Source organism: Grus americana, chromosome 3, assembly GCF_028858705.1.
Source record: "Grus americana isolate bGruAme1 chromosome 3, bGruAme1.mat, whole genome shotgun sequence".
Taxonomy (NCBI): Eukaryota; Metazoa; Chordata; class Aves; order Gruiformes; family Gruidae; genus Grus; species Grus americana.
Genome location: NC_072854.1, coordinates 46,196,030 through 46,217,365, shown reverse-complemented (window position 1 = coordinate 46,217,365; position 21,336 = coordinate 46,196,030). Strand labels below are relative to the sequence as shown.

The 21,336-nt window shown below is 35.5% G+C and overlaps 1 protein-coding gene across 1 annotated transcript in view; it reads left to right on the top strand.

Moving 5' to 3' along the window:
- ASCC3 (activating signal cointegrator 1 complex subunit 3) overlaps positions 1–21,336 on the top strand; it is a 276,779-nt gene that overhangs the window by 163,556 nt on the left and 91,887 nt on the right. Inside the window, exons 15-17 of the mRNA XM_054820094.1 lie at positions 9,092–9,283; positions 9,612–9,836; positions 19,539–19,658. Of these exons, the coding sequence (XP_054676069.1) occupies positions 9,092–9,283; positions 9,612–9,836; positions 19,539–19,658 (537 nt within the window). The remainder of the gene's footprint in view (positions 1–9,091; positions 9,284–9,611; positions 9,837–19,538; positions 19,659–21,336) is intronic.

Sequence of the window (21,336 nt, the reverse complement as noted above, 5' to 3'; positions counted from 1 at the left end):
ACTGGAACCGGTACAAATTCATCTTGCTGTTGCAATGCGACCCTTGCATGTCGTCAAACTGTCTCTGTCTGTCAATTTCTTTCCATGCTATAGATCTTCCCCACTGGCTAGTTTTCTCACAGCATACTGAAAACTTCTGCTGTCAGCAAAACAGACCAAGATTGATGACTTTTTCATCTGTGTACTCTTAGTGGTTAACAAATATGACGACACAACTTCCTGTCTCAGGGGCTGGAGAAAAACAGATACCTTGCTGTATTTTACATGTTTCATATATCTGTTCCCAGAGAGAGAACAGTTTAAACTGATGAGAAAGAAAACCAGAGCTTTACATGATTTTGCATGCATTTTAAAATCGTGATGATGTTATATAATTAATTCAATCTTAATTGATGTGCATTTTCATGTTGTTATTAAACTGAAATGTTTTGACACTTCTTTTAATAAGAGATTATTTAGGCACAGATTTCTGATCACTGTGAAGTCCAGATTTTCATCATACTGAAGCAGTACAGAATGTCTCTAAATAATTTTATTGCACTTGCTATAAACAATAGAGATGCTTATCATTGCACAATACATGGAAATTATTGTTATTTTTACCGCAGTTTTACTCAGTGGCGGAGCTTAAACTGGGTCATTATAACCAACATTTTCTTTCTATCTAAACCTAGTTCTGTTTTCCATGGGTGTTTACACAGAAGAATTATTTTTCATTCTAAGTTCCTAAACCCTTTTATTTGAGAATCAGTCATTCGTTCAGTTGTAAGACAGGCACTGCAGTCTGGCTTGAAGTGAAATGTTACATTACTTTGGTCCATGTTATAAAATTCTGGCTCAAGTTGAGTTAGTGTATTGTCTATACAAATAGTTCCTTTTTTTGCTTTGTAACAGCTAGGCATCAAGTGAGGTAATTTAACATTATATCTACATCCTCAGCGACTTGTTGCAAATCCACCATTTGTGCATGGTCAAACTTGCATTCATGATTCTTTCATTCTTGGCTTGTCTGGCTGGATCAAAAATTTAATATTTTAGCAATACTAAATTTTCTTAGCTTCTGTCATCACTGAGGTCTGCAAACACTTTATCTTCTACATTATAAATAATAGAACTGAGGAATCAAAGATTAAATTAAATGTTTACTTCTTATTCAGAGTTTTTAATCTGTAAAACTTACCATGTAAGTTTTGCGGTGAAAAAAAAAGATGGGGCTGCTATGATGTAACTTAGTGTACTGTAAAAAGAGCACACTGAATAAGGCAAGACACTTCTGGACACTGTGCCAATCCATTCTTTAACTGGTAGTCATCACTCTGTAATGTGCCAACTGGATGAAACACAACCTTGTGCAATAAATAGGTCACAATCTGTGGTAGGGAAATAGAAAAACGTGCCAGAAATTCTGCCTTACACCTCCTTTCCTTGTGAATCAAAAAAGAGAAGAAAAGGATAATTCATAGGAATTCTTTTGAAACTATTCTCTGATTGGAGCACAAAGACTAAGGAATAATGTTCCTAGTTGTACAACTGCAAAGTACGTTTTAAAACGGCATTATTTTGAAAAATCACAATATTATCTATCATATGCAAAATACATCAGGGAATCATTGAATTGCCAGATTTCAAATTCCCAACAGTTACCACTACTGTGTAAGTAGTGTTCCAGCAATAATTCTTTTTTTCTTATTAGCAGAAAATTTTTTTCACTCTTCACTTTTGAAAGCAGACAAGTCTTTTTGGTCCATGTTTACAGAATTCATTTTAAATGAATGGTTTTAAACTGCAAGACGGTAGATTTAGATAGGAAGAAATTCTTTACTGTGAGGGTGGTGAGGCACTGGCACAGGTTGCCCAGAGAAGCTGTGGATGCCCCATCCCTGGAAGTGCCCAAAGCCCCACCCAACCTGGCCTTGAACAACCTCGTCTAGTGGAGGGTGTCCCTGCCCACGACAGGGGAGTTGGAACTAAATGATCTTTAAGGTCCCTTCCAACCCAAACCATTCTATGAGTCTATGATTCTATAACAGGAACAACAGCCTCCCAAGTTTTTTCTTCAAAGAACTTCTACAAATACTGACCCTGTAAAAAGTATAAGACTTAGCAAGCTGGGCTGAAAAGTAAACAACTAATTCCAAGTAATAAAGATAAGCAAAAGATTGTACTAAAATATAAGTGTCATCTGACCATATCTCAAGACTGGTAGTCATACACAATGGAAATTGTATGGCTTTGAAGAAAAGAGGCCATTGTTTCGCTTGAATAAAAAATACAACTATGTTAGAACAAGACAGTCATAACTTGGATATGCTGCTTGGCAATTGTTCCTAATTGTCTAAACTTCTCCTCCCTTCTTTTTTTCATACAGTTTTTCTAATGGTGGTTTAAATACATTAAAACTGAATTCTTTGCTATTTCACTCTGCAGTGACTCTGTGTTTTACAAACTACAGAAACCCAGTATGTTATATAGACCTGAAATAGTTTTAAAACTTTCACTGACGGTAGCTCTGCCCTGCAGAAAATCATGTGTGCATGTAGAGAGAATTGCTTTTAGTGCAACAACTGAAAAATAGTCTGTGGCCTACAGGACTAAGGGCAGATAGATTCATATTGTAAACAAGTATTTCTAAATTACAAATTGACAGCAGACAACCCTAAATTGATAGAAACCTGCATGCACTCAAAAAGGAGATAGTTCAGCAGAAAAACAGTTATAATGCTATAATACAGAAAATTAGTCCTGAATTATGTGGTCCTGGTGATTGCACTGAAAGAATTGTTATCTTTACGCTGATAGAAGATGTTTAAGCAAAACAGTCACGCTACTCTCCTTACTTTCTCCTTCAGAGGTATTTTTAAAGCATTTTGCAGAACTTACTGAGGTGATTTCAGTAAATTGATCAGAGCAGTAACTCATAGGTTTAAACAATTGTAACTTTTTATACAGTGAACTTAAATCTCCAGAGAGAGACAATTAGATTATTGACTCTTCCAGGAGAAATTCAAACTGATTCACATTTGTTTGCTAGAATTACTTTCTTCAAATACTGTCTTGCCAGGTACCCACTAATTATAACCCAGTAGAAGAATAAGTGTTGGACAGAGATATTACTTCAGGATCACTATACAAAGTTAATAGCCAGATACATTTAAAAAGTGAAGATGTAGAGAATGAGCATGCATGCTTATTAAGTAGAACAGCATATTGGCCAGCCTGTGTCCATCTAGAAATGATCTGCTAGGTCATGCAAGTCATCCTGGATGAGGAGAGCGCTCGATGGTCTTTGGGTTTGTCACAGGAACCAGCTGCAGGGTGAACAGTCAGTGAAGCTGCTGCTGTTCCCAGGAAAGAACGTCGATATGCCCTCTCACATTACTTCCCTCCTCTTCCTCTCAGCACTACCTGAATCCAGTGTATTGAACTGTTGGGTATCTTTTTAAAAGTGATTGATTTATAACTTTACAGAAGAGCAGGTTGGATGGGGCTTTGAGCAGCCTGGTCTAAGGGAGGATGTCGCTGCCCATGGCAGGGGGGTTGGAACTAGATGATCTTTAAGGTCCCTTCCAACCCAAACCATTCTATGATTGATGACAAGTTGTTTATATATGATTTAGTGTGTTACTATGTGTTTAGTAAATACTAACTATTTTCCATTTTATGCTGTATCTCCAGAGATATGGAAGGTGATACAAGATAAAGACCAATTGTATGATATATATTCATCACAGAAATGTAATCAACGTTTAAATCCTTCAGGGAAAATTTCTTCCAAAAGTTAATTCTTTGCTTCTGTAATAAAATAATTATTTAATCTTGTTCTTATCACATAACATGCCACTTCATCCTTGTCCTAGAAACAGCTACTGATAGCTTAGTTATTATGCAGACAGTACAAGTTGAATAATACAAACAAAAGTTCTAATTCATTAAAGGAGATTCCTCAGGTAAAATCATTGTAGCTCAAATGTATTCTGCTTTTCTCTGTTTAGAATCCAATCTGCATTTCCTCATGTTCAGTTTCTTTCATAAACTCATGGATAGTGTTACTGCTCATCTTCATGGGTTAGTATTTTCTTTAGGTTTCATATAATTGCTCTAACCGTGCACATTAAGGAGTCTCATGGTTTTTTCTTTAACGAGAAATTATTATATTTTGACTTCATGTTTAAAAACCCCTTCTCATGGTTTTATTGGCACAATTTAAGTTTTGATCTCTCCCCTTTGAAACAGCAGTTGTGAATAAAAGAATAGAGACTTAAAGTTAAAGATTTAACTTGTATAGATTAATTAATATGTAATATGTATGCAGTAAATTCTGAAGAGCAAAAATGGTGAATGATCATGCAATCTTTTGATCATTTCTTTCCATTTCAGTCCTCATACGTACTGAAGTCATGTTAGCTTTTTGTATTTAAGGAACAGGAACAAGCCCGCTGATGGACTCTGCAACTTCCCTTTTTTCCTTCTGCTTTTCTCAGCTGCCCTTTACTTTCCGAATGGATGGAGACTTCACCCATCTTACCTTAATCTCATAAATTTTGAAAGACAATCAGTATTCTCTAAATGAGCCAGCAGAGCAGATTCAGCAGTATGTTTAATATGAATGAGGCAGAGGAGGCTTTTCTCTTGTTGGAACTGAAAACAGTTTAGAAGGTCAGCATAAGAATTACCCTTTCAGACGTCTTCAGGAAAGTTACAAAATAGTTATTTGGGAAATAACTGAATTGTATTCATCACACAGTAGTAGGACTAATTAAAATTGCCCTTCATTAAAGGCGGCAGCAGAAGATACCTTACTTTGTTTATTTTAGATGTCTGTGATAACTGTGCTATCTGAGCACTGACACTCCTCAAGTGAAGCTAATGAGGCCTCAAAATTAAGAGCTAGTACTTCGCAAAGTGTGAGGACAGTGCAGAGCATGAAGGATGGGAATAAATTGCTCAGAATTGCTCAAACCAGTGAACAAATATGATGGTGAATTCTGAACAAACTGCAAGTGCTGCCCTATTGTGAACTCCACAGAAAGGAAATTACAATGATTGAGTCTTATGGTCACAAGCATGAAGTTTTGCTATAGTAAGGTGATCGTGAGAAAAATACTGGAAGAAAATATATGATAGCCAAAAACTGTGTTATTAGTGGGGGAAAAAACACCAAAATTCAAAGTTGCAAACAATATCTTCAAAATGAGGAAGCAGAAAGGAAAACTAATTTATAGAAAGACAAAAAAAGTCTGATCTTACCAAGTAGTGATGATCTAGTTAGTCTGTCCTAGGTGAGTGTAGCAACTGGAGATTAAAGAAAAGACATAAATTGATGTTTCACTGATCAAAAAGTAATTTATTGGCAGCTGCTTCTCATAATCAAGCTTTATTACTCTTTTTTTTTAGATAAAAAATAGCCATAAGCCTATTAAAAATTTCATTCTTTGATTCATGTAGTATTGGTGGTTCAGGCAAAAAGCTTGCAGCTTATAGTCTTTATGAATGATGATACCTTTGTGATACCAGATGCAAGCAAAGGGTAAGGAAGGGTGTTATCTTTTTTAAGTCTTTTGCTGAAATACACTAAAGCTTGATTAAATCTTTTTTTCTGCCTCATTTCTCATTCAAATTAAGCAGGACATTTTTCTGTGTCTAAATGTGACATTTTTAATGTCTCTTAATCAAGAACTTCATGAAATTCAGGACATTTAAAGGAGAAATATAGGTGGCAGCAAGCTAAACGAGGAATTTATTTAATACATACTGTTTTAGATGCACACACACATGTAAGCAAAGGTCATAAATCTGCAGCCCTCTTGAGCAATAAGGGAGGAGAAAGAAAATCAATTCTAATCAGGAGACCAGTGCCAGACCTCATAATAACAACTTCTCCATACACCTGAGGCACTTAGTAACATTTTGTATAAATTTTAAGCAAAACCTTTTAGTCTATACTAGAACAAGATGGGAGTAGTATAACTCTTTATAGTTTCACTTGCCTTATTTAGTAGCTGTTGGTTTTGTTATCTCTGTGACAATTAAAATTCAGATTTAATAGAAAAACCATGCAATTCATTGGCCCAAGAGCTTATGAGGTTTGTTTGCAAATACGCTGCCATTAAAGGATGTGCTGCGTGAGCAGTCTTCCAAGCCATCGAGATATGTAATTTATTTATTTTATTTTCTCAAGTATAATTTTATAAAAATGGTTTACTCCATTGTTCTTGAACTAACTTGCCTTGTATCTTTGTAATTTTAAATGCCCACAAATATATGAAAATTAATTCCATTTCTGTGCAATTAATGGAATCATCAAGGATAGTAGGTGATTTGATTTGCTTGGCATTTATTTTTTCCTGTGTCAAAAGTGGGCTATGAGTTTTTCATTAAGAAAAGTTAATCATCTTCTGTGTTGGAAAAAATTTATTTAATGTGTCTCTAAACTGATTACCGTGCAACCTGGAAAACTCGCATTTCATAGATTCAATAAATGAACAGACAAAACCTGTGAATATTAAGTATTTCAAAGCTGTTGTTTTAGAATGTATGGTAGATTTTAGAAGCATGTGGATATTCTTTCTAAACACAACCGTATGGACGCCTACATATTTTTAAACTGTTGATTAATCTTATGCTTGTAAGTACTTGAATTATAGTCAGACTAGTATTGCCATATCTTAATGTGTTTTCTGTCACAAACTTTTCCCCTTTCTCCTCCTTTTTCCTGTATTCATAAGTTCCTTTCTCTAAATTGATGAAATTGTAGTTATTAAAACTGTAAGCAAATAGTTTCCTTCTATATATACTACAAGATTTTACTCCTCTTAGTTTCCCATTAATAAATTGCCCTGTCTTTCAATCACATTAGACAATATAAGCAATCGGGTTACAAACAAAGGTATGTAATTTTTAAATTGTGGAGATTTGAGAAAAAGGTTTGGCTTTTTCAGCTACAGATTATAATATTTAAAGTGTCATTTTGGATATTGAATAATTGTGCTTTTTGAGAAGTAGTTATTTTAATACCTGTAAAATAGTCTTGTGACAACAAGCTCTGCTAAAAAAGTGAAATTTCTGACAGTTGTCTTATCACATAGGAAGATTTGCTTTATTTAAGACAAAAGCTAATCACATTGTTAAATGCTTATACCATGTTCTGAATATAATCAAGATCAATCCAAATTTCTGTGTCACAATTATTCTCAGATTTGCAGCTGACATGAATTTTCCACATGCCTGTCTTCTGTGAGATTTGTTGTTGATATACTATAAATACAAACCTTGGTGCATTTTTGTTCTTTATGAAGTATTTGTTTCCATTTGCTAGCTCATAAAGAGTAGCTTCATGAACTGCACTGCTACTTTCTCAATTTCTTATTTATTCATTTTTAAGCACTACAGCAGTTAATTAAATTTGCCCAAAAAATCATGTGTAGTTAAAAGCTGGGTTTGATTTCCTTTAAATGAATAGTAAATAATTACTGCTAAAGTAGGAAAGATCAGATATTGAGAAGCTGGATAATTGTGAAGCTGCAAAATGTGTTTTTCCTACATTTTTCTTTTCATGTCCTCCTTTATAATTGCATTCCCATCTCCCTATTTATTTCTGTGTTTGCAGAGATTTATTGTTCATGTTTGGCAGTATGCCAGTACTGTGAACCATATTTTGCTTTGCTTTACCCAGTCTGTATCCCCTAAGTCAAATTTCAATGGTTGTGTGTCAGGTACTAGCAAATGTGAAGATTTAAAAAAATAATACGAATAATCATAAATTGATCTAGAATTAATTCACTGTAATATACAGAGCTGAAAATACAGGGATACTCAAAAAATACTTAACTCCTTTGTGATCTATGGAACAGTAGAGATTCTCTGTTGACAATGATAATAAAGAAATCTGTTTTAGGGGAAGATTAGAGTCATCATTACCACAACCCTCCTGGTGTCATATTCAGCAGCGATCGATTTTGGAAGGCAGTGAGTGCAGCAGTTAGGAATGTGGAAGAGATGGGAGGAAAATCAGAGGTGCTTGTGGCAAATCAGGGACACTGAAACATGAAGATAGGAGGAACCAGTAGCCAGGGGCAAGGGTAAAGAGATTGTATATGGCATGCTTTCTGACCTTATATTTAAGTTCATATAACCTTGGTTGAAGGTCCTTTATTCCAGTTTACAACAGGATTACTGTGCCTTTCCTTCTGTCATCTTAATTGTAATAAAATAGCTTCGCTTTTTATGATACTTGAGCTTTAGCCCAAAAAGAAGCCTTGTTTCTGAACAGAAAGACAACTGTTCCTGTTGGGCTAGAATGGCATGAACTCTTGTGGTTTGGGTTTCCTCTTTTAAGTGGTTGGGTTTCTTTTTTCCTTCCCTGTTGCTTCTAGAAGACACACTCCAAAGCAATTGGAGTTTCAGAGTTTAGTGTTTGGAAGGGAAGTGTATTAGTTTTTCTTAACTTTGAGTCAATATTTAGTTTAGGGGAAACATGATAAAGCTAGCACCCAGAAATAAGTGAGACGTGCTTACAGACCTTGTACACAGTGGGAGGCTGGAGGAACTGAGGTTTTGCAGACAGATCCCAGCCTCCTATGCATGGGGAAAGTAAAAATGAGGGGTAAATGAACAGTTTGATTCCGTACTAGGAATTTATTAATCCACACTGTGCCAAGCTGATGCAATGGCTGGTGGTGGTGAAGGGTATCCCCTTCTTAATGTTAAGTATAGTGTGTGGCCTACTGCCTTAAGCCTGTCCTAGCTGCCTGCACAGTCCAGAACAGGTGCTTTTAACGAAAAGCAATATGAGAGTTCTCAGTTTCAGTGTTCATGCTGGTTATCAGTAAATTTGGATCTCTGTTTAAGTGAAGCTATATTTTTATAAAAGTATTCTTTTAAACAATTAAGTGTATTCTTTGGAATGTAAGAAGAGAAGTCAAATTCATTTCTAGAAAATCATGATATATTGGCATCGATGAAGTTTGACAGTAGAAATAGTTTCTTTCACATGACTCAATAATATTCAAATTTTTTTACTGTATTTTTTTAATACAATGTTTCTTGTACTGTAATTAGAAGTGAATTTAATTTTTAGTCTTGTCCATTCTAGGTACAGAGATCCAGAAATAAGCAGTTACGTGAGCTGTTTCCAGATGGATTTAGTATTCATCATGCAGGAATGCTGCGGCAAGACAGAAGTTTGGTTGAGAACTTGTTTTCTAATGGACATATCAAAGTCCTAGTTTGTACAGCTACGCTCGCCTGGGGTGTCAATCTTCCCGCTCATGCTGTTGTTATTAAGGTAAGAGCTTCCATTACTCTGCACATGGGTATCTGTCTTAAAAGAAGCCTGTAAAGAAGCATAGATAGCAAGATCTTTAGTGTGGGTTTTGGGCCTGAAGGGGAAATATCTGATTGACTTGAAATGTTATTTATATCTCATTAAACTGATTCTCTCCAGTGGGAGTCTAGTTTGTATAGTAAAGATTTAAATATATCAAAGATTATGAAAGGATTAGTTAAAGTACACTTCTGAAATCATGCTATATTTGCCTAATTTCAGTATTCAGCTCATCAGGATTATATTCATGTGTATTTATGTTAATTTTTATTAACTTTTCCTCAACCAGGGAACACAAATATATGCTGCAAAAAGAGGCTCCTTTGTTGACCTTGGAATTTTAGATGTCATGCAGATATTTGGTCGAGCTGGACGGCCTCAGTTTGACAAATTCGGAGAAGGCATCATTATTACAACTCATGATAAACTCAGTCATTACCTGACTCTTCTTACTCAGCAGAATCCAATTGAAAGCCAATTTCTTGAAAGCCTTGCAGACAACCTAAATGCAGAGGTAACCTTTGATTCATATAGAGAAATTAGCAAACTTTAAAGGATTAATATTATTTGAAACAAAAGTGCAATATTGTCACACTTAAAATATCTAAAATGGAAATTTTATTATTACTGGTGGCCTGTAGGTGTGTATGTTTAAGAGGAGTGAACTGTTACACGTGAAAATATTGGGGGCCTTTTACAAAAGGTAGTAGGTATTAGAAGTAGTATGGATGGTCAAAATATCATTAAGATAAAACTGTAGAAACACGGCATTTACCTTTTAATCAGAAGTGGTTTATTAGAATTTAGTAAGTAATCTGCATAACTACAAATTAAAATCCACAAAAAAACCCATATGAAAGCATATATATGAAGTATATAAACGAACTTACTTCGCATGGTTGACCGCAGTATAGGAAGAATAATGTACATGGCTTGAGTTCTTCTCTTTGTTCTCTTCTACAGTGGTAATCAGAACTGGTTTATTATAAATGGCAAGTTCCTAGTTTGCTTCGGTTCAAGTCTTAAAATGCATTTTCTTTCAAAATGCTGTGGTTGTATTGAAACTACTGACCTCTGTCATATTAAAATATAATGATTCAAAAGCTATCTATTGCAATAACCAATTAAAAATATGTATATACACACATAGGCACTTTTCACAAGGAAACCTCAAAAATGTAAACATGCTTGAATGAAGAAGAAAATGCTGTTTTTCAAAGGCACTTGACATTTTTTCAATAGAAGTAAAGGAATTCAGCTAAAATGAAATGTCCAGTGATATCTTAAAATGGATTATCCCTTTGAAAGATGTGAAGTTTATTTGGTCTATTAGGAATAGTCTTGGTTTTTTAAGATGCTTGTTCTGTTTTATATATGTAATTCTTACATATTTCTGTTTATTTTTTACCTTTTCATCACTTTAAAGTTTTTGCATTATTCAATCATAAATACTAATTTTAAAAGGAAATTCTAGAAAGGAGCAAAAATTTATACAGGGACCTTTTAAAATTTTAAGATTCATTCTTTGATTCTTTACAAATGACCAAGTTTGATCCTTCCTGATTTTGGTGGTTTGTTTTTTTTTTCTTTTAAGGGGGTCTATTAAGTTAGTTCTTCAGTTCCTGTTAACAGGAAAAATCTCTGCCCACGTACAGTCACATATCAGAAGCAGAATAAAGTTTAACTGTATTCCAAGTATTTGGAATGTGGGGGAATGAAAATATTGACCCCTGTCTGCAGTCACAGCTACTCCTCTTTACCTACAAGGCTCTGGAGCGGTCTGAATACAAGGAGGGAGAGAGAAATGGAACTCCCTCAGAACATGAGACACAAATGTGGTGAAAAGGAGCCATTTGCAATTTTCCCATTCCTCTTTCTACCACAAAGGAGAGAGGAAAAATAAATGGGAAGCATGCTTGCAGTGGGCAGGGGTAGAGCTCTCAACCATTTCATTTTGACACCACCTTTATATTCCTGGAGATAGACATCTGTGAATATTCTCTAAGTGGAACTGGATGGATATTCAGTTCTTTAAAATTGGATAGTAGCAACTTACACATTAGCAGAAATAATTTAAATCCTAAAGTTGATTGTGAAGGCCAGGATTGCCTGTAGTTATCATTCAGCACCCCAAGAAGTTAGGAGAGAGAGATCTGGTCCAGGAATACTGTGCACCTTTTCACTAGGAAAGAATCCAGCCAGATTTCATAGAAAAGCTTTGTTCTTTCTCTTGCAATACATGAAGTAGGCAACGAAGAAGGAGTTGGATATTTTTTCCTTCACAGCAAAGGATTTATTTTTCTACTTTTTTTTAATATTAGAAATTTAGTTCTCCCATCTCACAGAAGGCCTTCAGGTCAATGAAGAATTACAAAGACAACGGAATAATAAGCACATGTTTTGAACTGGGTCAGAGAAGATCTCTGTGATTGACATACTGTGAAAACCAGCATGGTTATATGCTACTGTTTTTTCAGGCTTGGTCTGTATTGCTCCAGCTTTTATAGAAGGTGCGTGGATGTGCTAGTGTGCCCACCAGAATTATACCAGAAATCTCAAGTATTCCTTCCACAGAGTTCCAGCAGAAAAGCTAGCTTTTGAGAGGAAAATGCTTTACTGACATACCCTAAAAAATCATGTTGGTTAGCTTCACAAAAGAAAGTTTCCAAGGAGGTACAACAGCTCTCTGTAACTAGCCGGAACTAGAAATGAATAAGAGAAGAAAACAAAGATAATTTTGGCCAATGCCAGTATAAGAATTAATCACCCTCATAAATAAGGTTGCCTGAAATGCAAGATCTGGAACAGTCTGTCTTTCAGCAGTAGTGGAGATGAAAGAAGTCTATTTTTTTTTTCTACGGTAAAGATTTTGGAAAAAGTAGTGGGTTTTGTATGGAAGATGTGATTGCATATGAGGAAAAGAAGATTTGACCTGATGAACCAGGAGTTCCTGTTCTATTTCTTTCCAGCTGAGAATGCTTGGTTGAGAAAATATGAGATGTAAGCTATTAATTTTCAATGTGTAATATTCTACAGAGAGAGAGAGTTTTTAATGGGCAGCATGTTGTTCCACTGATCTGAGCTGTAGTTCTGAAATGCACAAATTCTCCAGCAAGGCCAGAAAGCAGAGGTGATTATATGCAAGCTTAAAAGAAGGGGGTTTTTTTGTTCTGGGTTTTGGGGAGTTTTTTCAAGGGTACAAGTGAATTTACATTCATTGAACTTTTTATGCAGAGGAAAAAAAAATTAAAAATCTAGAATTCTATTTTCAGTATCAAAAAAAAGACATTCAGTTGTAGTTACACTTTAGTATTCTTCTCCCATTCCTCCTTTTCCACTGCAAATTCTTAGTTTTAAATCCTAGTTATTTATCTCGCACAAAGTATTTAGAATGGCTCAACAAAATATTTATAATGTAGCAAGTGTCTACTTGTATGTTTGTGTATATTACTGTACTAGATAGTAAATTAAGGTACCAAACTGCTGCTAGCATTGACTTTGGTGCAGTTAGCACCAAAAAAAACATTGAAGGTGGAACAGACCTGGTTATTGGTAGAATGCAAAATAATTTTCATTTCTCCCAGGCTTGTGATTTTAACAGCAGTTTTTAAAGGTAGTAATATCTTCTCTTTTTTTTTTTTTCTTTTCCCTGCATTTAATAGTATGCACTGTACTAGCTTAAAAGCTGTTAAAATAAAAATCACTGAAGACTTGGAAAGGTAAATACCATTCTCTAGCACCAGCTATGTCCAAATGGATACTTAATGAAGAGGGAAAAAAAGTATCAAAAAGCAAGACATTCAAGGGAGAAAGGGCTCTGTGAGCTTAGAATAGTAATGTCTACAGTAATTATGAAACACTAAAAATCATCCAAAAGAAAGCCAATGAGTTGTAGCAATTTTAGATAAGACTGACAACAATAAAAGCAATCTTACTCACGAAGCCTTATTTAGATTTTTACCTAAAAAGAGAAGGATTTGTCCAGGGAAATATTTATTTCTGCTAAGTAGTTTCTTTTCAAATATGTACACATTACTGAAATTCTTTCCAGAAATAGAGGAAATCTCAATAGAAATTTAGTGACTTTTAATAGTAATTGAGTATCCAAGTAGTTCTCTGAAAAATATTGCTAGTGGACACTGCAAAATAATTTGGTTATATTGAAGGTGTAAAATTAAGAAGTTAATCCTCCTGCCCTGTTAATACAGTAGAACTAAAGAAGAAAAAAAATGGAATAGAACAACAATTCCATTTCATAGGTGGTGGTCATCTAAACTTAGCCAATCAAAGACATATAGGAAATATGTGATGTACAGTAGAACAAAAACTGCTTCTAAGTGCAGCACTTTTACCACAGGATTTGGGTTTTGCAGAAGAGTGCAGAAAACTGATAAAGTAGTTCAGACAGAATTATTTCTTCTCAGATTTTATGTAATGGTAGTGTTATATGAAAAGAACAGTGTACTCATGGCTTTAAATTACTGTAGGTTCTGTGGCTGCAGTATAGTTAGAGCAGCTGAAGATGCAGTCAGAATTTTGTTCATCACTGTGATAAATGGTTGTTAGTAGAAATAGCAATGGAAAATGCTGAAAAGCAATAGAGTAACAAGGGTATGAAACCACCTTTTTTTTTTTTTTGTCATCTCATATGCATGATGTTACTTATCCTTCTGTCATGATATGCAGGAAAAATTAGCACCTGCCAGATTACAGGAAATCAATACTATAAGCAGTTACAAGGAGCTATTGTGTTAGGGTTTTTTGGAACGTAACTTTATCATTTCTTTATAATTGGAGTAGTCTAAACTTCTGTATATGCTGATTTGATCTAAGTTAGTGGAATCCTCTGAGAAAGATACAGGTGTTTTAGAGAATGTTCTGTTTAACTGAAGATGACTATTCCCTAGGCTGCAGCATTCTGAAAAAAATAAATAGATTTTAAACACATGCCATTGTATTGATCAGTCAATAGTCTTAGGAAGCACATTCAGTTTTGGTCATCCTTTATAAATGTTGTCCCTTTGGCAGTAACAATATCACAATATGGAGACAAAATATATGTCTATTGACTGATTTGTTACAGAAGTCTAGACAGTATGCTGATGACCACTGTCATCTTTGCTGTAACAGAACCTGTTGTTAGAACCAGCAAATCTGTACTGATATATAATAAAATGACATACTTTAGGAGCCAGAGTCTGCTTTTATTACAAGTCATTCAGGAAATCCAAATGCTTATACTGTAGTTGTAAAGAGTAACCAAATAAAAAGCCAGAAGCACTGCTGAATTGTTCAAATTCTTCATTTATTATAGACAGATCAGTAGTTCAAAGAAGAATTAGTAAAATGAAGGTAGTAGTTGGAAATATGGGAAGACTCCATGTTTCCACAAGAATATGAAGTGGCTTTTTTCTAGACCAGGGCTCTTGGCAGAAATAGGTAGGTGTTAAGAGTGAGGCAATGATTCAGATATTTGGGGTAATACAATATGTAATCCTAGCCACACAATCACTAGGTGGAATCCAGAGCCTTGAATTTGTATCTAGGCTTATGTGGTATAGGAGAGAAAATTTGGGTAATGATGCAAAAAAATTAGAGTATTTTGAATTCCCATTTCAAAATTAATTTGCTAGAAGCAGCAAATTTTCAGAGAGAATGGGCAAAGGAAAAGATCGGCTCCTATGAAAGGAACACACTAGTTTACCTGCACACCGCAGGCAAGAACAAAGACAGATGGGAGATCATATGACAAGAGTTTTATGAAGTAATGAGTGACATGGCAAAAGATTGTATTTCTCGTGGGACAAGAACCAGGAAATATTGGCTGAGATGAGTCTGTGGCAGGTTCAGAAAACACAAAAGGATGCCAGCTGGGTGGTTAGACTATGGAACTCTTTGTTGTGGGGAGCTGATCTGAGTAGTAGAGTAGTTCAAAAACTGTACAAAAATGGAATAAAAATCCATTCAAAGATATCAAATGCAAATTCAGTACCTTTAACTGAAGATGTTGAGATGCAGTAGTGTCATGGTTTAACCCCAGCCAGCAATTAAGCACCACACAGCCACTCACTCACTCCCCGCATGGTGGGATGAGGGAGAGAATTGAAAGGGTAAAAGTGAGAAAAATCATGGGTTGAGATAAAGACAGTTTAATCGGTAAAGCAAAAGCCGTGCATACAAGCAAAGCAAACCAAGGAATTCATTCCCCACTTCCCATGGGCAGACAGGTGTTCAGCCATCTCCAGGAAAGCAGGGCTCCATCACGCATAACGGTTACTTGGGAAGACAAACGCCATAACTCTGAACATCCCCCCTTCCTTCTTCTTCCCCTAGCTTTATATGCTGAGCATGATGTTATATGGCATGGAATATCCCTTTGATCAGTTGGAGTCAGTGTCCCCTCCCAGCTTCTTGTGCACCCCCAGCCTACTCGCTGGCAGGACAGTAGGAGAACCTGAAAAATCCTTGACTTAGTGTAAGCACTGCTTAGCAACAACTAAAACATCAATGTGTTACCAACATTATTCTCATACTAAATCCAAAACACAGCACTATACTAGCTGCTATGAGGAAAATTCATAGAATCATAGAATGGTTTGGGTTGGAAGGGACCTCAAAGACCATCTAGTTCCAACCCCCCTGCCATGGGCAGGGACACCCTCCACGAGACCAGGTTGCCCAAAGCCTCATCCAACCTGGCCTTAAACAGTTCCAGGGATGAGGCCTAATTAATTAACTCTATCCCAGCCTAAACCAGGACAAATAGTTTAAGAATTTGGGAGAAATTTATGCGTACTTGCTTCTCATTGCCACCTTCTGCTCTTCAGCATTTGCCACTATCTAATCTCAGAGACAGCATGCTCGTCTTGATGTCCCAGTGCATTTGTTCTTAGGAAAGCTACAGAGTGGGAAAAGCTGAAATACACCCAACTTCATTGAGTTGACACCAAAATTAAGACTTTGAACATGTATTTCAGCATCTCTATCCACTGAGAATTCTCTCCTGAAGATTTGTTCTGAGGTTTGGTTTCGGGGTTTTTTGCTTCTAAAAATGAGCAGAAGAAGAGTAAATGGTCAATGATGATCAACATAGGCATGGAGATGCCCTTTTCCTTTTCTGCAGAAGTTGTGCCACAGTGCATAATGGCATGTAAAAGGGAATAAAATAAACAGCTGGTTAGGGTGCTTAGTCAAGACAAGCGAGTCCTGGGTGAGTTGACCAGCTGGCAAACAGAAAATACCTATGGCTGTATTTTCTGGAAATACAGGAAGAAAGATAAGATGCAGGGGATGTGGTTTAATTAGACCATAAACTTTAACTTATCTGGGAACTATCATCAATAGCTCATACAATGCAGGTCACCATTCCTTCCTTAATTGTTTCCACCTGATAGAGCCCTCCCTGACATCCACAGCTGGACCCCAGCTTGTTGCTGGGATGACTCCTTCCTCCAGAGAGCTTAGAAACTGAGAGGATTTGCAGTGCCGGACAGTAGGTATACCTTCCCCAGGGGGGTCTGCCTTTCCTTGCATTTACTTATAATTTTGTTGTGAAGCCAGGAATGTAAAAGATGGTGACTTGTTTAGTTTGAACAAACTTCTTAATTGATTTTTTGCCTTGAAAGAGTGGACAACTACTGTGGTTCTCAGAAGAGACACAGAATTCATTCAAAGCCCTTCTGAAAAAATCACTCAGAGAGCTGAGTGGCTGAATGACTAATCTGGGTATGGGGCAAAGCTGAGTCTTGAGGGAACCCAAGTTTTCTCCATGGATATTCAGAGCCCTGGGGCCTGACCTGACCTGCGTGAGACCAACAACCTCATCCATTCTCCCCTCACCTTCTTCTGCTCAGTCCAGGTGGTAGACAAGTTATTTGATGTTGCCAGATAATAACAACTCTTATGTAGTTCAGTTGTACTTATGGTCCTTTGGTCACGTGTGACTGAAGGAGATTCTATCCCACTTGGGACAATTCTAGTAGCATTAAGAAATTATTTCAAAAGCCATATAGGAATAAGATCATAATCACTTCAGATGCTGAAATGGTAATTCAAAATACACTGGTTTTCAAAGCAAGCAGAAAATTGCTTATTAGGTTGTTAGAAAGATTCCTTGCTCTCTTACCTTAGCAACAAATATTTGATTCATATATAGAAATTTTTCATCCATGTAATCTGACTTAATTATACAAATATCATAGCAATTAAATATTCTTATGTAAAAAAACACTGGAAATATTAGTACTTTTTTTCTCTTTTATTTTAATAAAGTATCACCTTGTCTGTTTATTGATTTAGGTATACTACATATCCTAGGTCTTAACAGAGGTCCTCTCCTAACTTAGTAAATAATTTATTGTGTCTCTCAAGTGTTTGAATTAATAACTTCCATCATTCATACTGTTTTAACAAAGGTATACATTTTCAAACAATCCATAAGAACTTTACTTGAACACTAGATGGCAGCAAATATTTAGAAGTTGCCTTTTTTTTTTTTTTTTCTGTCTCTGCATATTATTCAGTGAATATTCATTAAAGTGGGGGGAGGAAAGAAAGCACAGTGTTAGATTTCAGTACCATACCTGAAACACAATTGTAATTCATAATCATTTTTTTTCCCCTCATTTTTACTTTTAACTTACGAAAATAATTGATTTGTAAGTAATACAATCAGGTATTTGAACAAATGAGGCCACAAAAAAGTTGATTTGTGGTTTGGGGTTTTTTTATTTTAATTGTCAGACTTCACTGTCCTCGGTAATGAGAATTTTACATTTTCATGATTGCGAAAGTGGTTGTTTGGGGGAAAATGTTACTGTTGCACTATGTTGTTATGCTATTTCAAGTTGTTTACTGAAAGATATTTGAATTGTGGCAAGAAACCAAATGCTGAAATTAACCTGGGTAGCAAATTGAATTATAATAACCTATGGACTGTATTAGATGTTTTCCCTGTAGTAGCCTATGAAGATCTGAATGCTTTTGTAGCTACTTCAGGGCATTATGTAGTTAGATACTTTGAAAAACACACTAGGGCTTCCCCTCACCTCCTTATGCTGTTGAAGAACAAAGTATCGCTTGAAAAATGGGTGAGACAAAGCATGGGGTTACTCCATGCTATTAGTCATTGATATCAACAAGGTTTTGCCAGATTTAAGTTATTTTAACTCAGGGCAGATTTCACTTGCATTATTATTTTGTACTAGATATTTATGTTATTTCAAAAATAATAACTATGTTATTATTAAGGTCTAGATGCTTAGATCTGAACATGCATATGAAATCACTTACAGTTACACAGGGTTTTTTTAATTTTTGCCAAGTCATATGGAACATTTATATGAAATCCAAACACCAATAAAACAAAAATAACTTTAAAATGTAGTAATGAATCACAAAAATTCGGTAAGAGAGACTTTTGCTTGTTTTAATCAACTAGCAACAATGAAAAAATTTTTGTTCATGGGACACACAGGAAATAGTAAATTCTCCTGGTAAAATCAGGTTAACGGGAATAAGCAGTAAAATGCTTCTCACAAATGTAGCCAATACAAAATAGAGCTGAAGTTATCAAGTAAAAATGTGTGTGTGGTAAATAATTATAATATAAATATGCGCATATTACCTGTTCGATTTTGTTATGTTTTGATATAACAAAAATGTAGCAGGTACCTGTATGTTTGACTTGCCAGATACAAAAGGAGAAAACTCTTTGTAAAAACTGTGTGTAAAGAGATGAAGAAAACCCTAAAGATTGTCAGTATCATTTGCTTTAGGACTTCAACCAGAAAGTGCTTTTACATTGGTATGAAAAGTTAATCTTTTAAATACAGATTTTTTTTTTTAAGGCACTCTTCTTTAAATTACTCTGAGTATATTCACTGAAGAATTATGTTGTTTTATCTTTTTTTAGAATAAGCTTGCTCAGTATCATCTTTTAATTATAAAAATCCTAAGTGGTGTAGGAAAGATCATATGGGTGACTGTATCTGTCTTATTTCACAGAATATACCATGTTATTGGATGTTCGTAAGAGGAAGATGTGTAAATGGTTCAAGTTTTTGTCCTATGATTATTTTAAAACAGTTTAAGTTGGAAACATACTGACGCTTTCTTTAATCTAGTGCTAACACTCTGAATTCTGTATGTTTTCAGCCAAATACCTATATGCAGCTGTAACACATACACTTAATTTTGTCTCTTTTCTGATTTCCAGATTGCCCTTGGAACAGTAACTAATGTGGAAGAAGCAGTAAAGTGGATAAGTTACACTTACCTTTATGTACGGATGAGAGCAAATCCATTAGTATATGGCATCAGTCACAAAGCTTATCAGGTATGAAATGCATTTTAAAAAAAAAAAAAATCTGTAACCTGTTCTGAGTCTCTAATCCTTCCCTGATGTGAGGATAAATATTTGCTATTTCTACTTACCTGACATCAGCAATTCTTTTAAAGTGCTTAGAAAAAGGAAGATATTTTCTGTAGCAGAGTATTTTTAACACTAAATTAAGGGGTCCCTTCTGTTCACATAAAAATACATTTTAACTGGCCAACTTATGTTCCAAAGGACAGCATTCATTCTCATCAGCCAGTTACTGTAACTTTGCCTATTGTCAGTATTTCAGTATTGTAGGCTAGATAGAAATGATAAAAGAAAGCATTCTTTGAGTTGCTTGCTTCCCCCGCCGTCAGCTTTTCTTTTAGAATGTTTCATCCAATGACATCTTATATATTACAAAATTATATTTTTATTTGGGTTATTTTTTTCTTTCTTGTGATTGAGTAATTCTAAGATTTTTTTTTTACTTTTTTGTTTGTTTTTTAATTAGAAATGTTCCATTCAGCAATATAAATCAGAGTTACAGTTACATAAGGTTTTTTCCAAGTTTTTTTAATTATATGTAATTTTTAGGAAGTTTAATAGTTTACAGACTAAATATTGTTACTTTTTTCAGTACAGCTGTTTATAAGAATTTAATGTTAACATAGTTTGGACACAGGTAATTGAGCCTAATGCAGGTGAAACTCTCACAAGTATATGGTAACTGCAGTTTATTTCATATGTCCTGAATCTGTTTTGTTAGATTAAAAAAAATGCAACTGTGGTGGTAATAACTGGTGAAAAAAGTAATAAAACACTAACTAGAAATAGTTTTTATAAATTTAAAAAATAATGAACAAGAGTTTCTCCCCCTCCCCTTGCTTTTGTGTTTTGATTCAGCTGCTGAGAAAGTGGAGATTGCCAGCACTTGTCTTTTCCTGCCACTAACCTCCTTTCTACCCCTTCTGATTTGATGTGCTAATAATAGACATTCCTATTTTTGTGTTAAGGCAGTAACAAATTATATCAATTTGAAGTGTTATCCATTCATATAAGAGCAAACCCAATGCCAATCCCCTTATTTTCTAGATAAACCAGTTTTAAACTTCAAAGCTAATATGTTATAGACAGTATGTGGATGGTATAGTGCCAGACATGGGCATAACCACAGATTTGCTGACTTAGGCCGTTCCTTTCCTTCTGTTCTGGTTATAGGTATCCAGTTTTCATAATTGGTATCTTATTGTTTCCTAGTAATGTTGCAGCGTGCCAATTTCTATCTTTGTTTTGGCTGACAGCCAACGTTACCCATTCAGAATCCATATATCTGCATAACCATCGTGGGTCACACTCTTCCCAGCTGTTCGGTGGGGCTGAGAAGATGCAAACTTGTTCTCCTTTCCCTTTCCACAGGCACACACCACATCCAGTAATTACTTTAGGGCACAAAAGATCCAGACTGTCCACACAAAAGGAGTGTATTGTACTGCACAGGGAGACGGGGCGAGCATGCACCTGCCGTGCACCAACATATTCTGCACCCCACATGTTGCCTCCAGGGTATTACTGTTCCCCACCTAGCCCGTTTCTGGGCTGTGCCCAGGAGTAGGCTACTCCAGGCCCACTGCTTTGATCTGGGACTTCTCAAGTTGTTTGCCAGCAGTGCCAATAATGCCTTTTACTGAGTTGG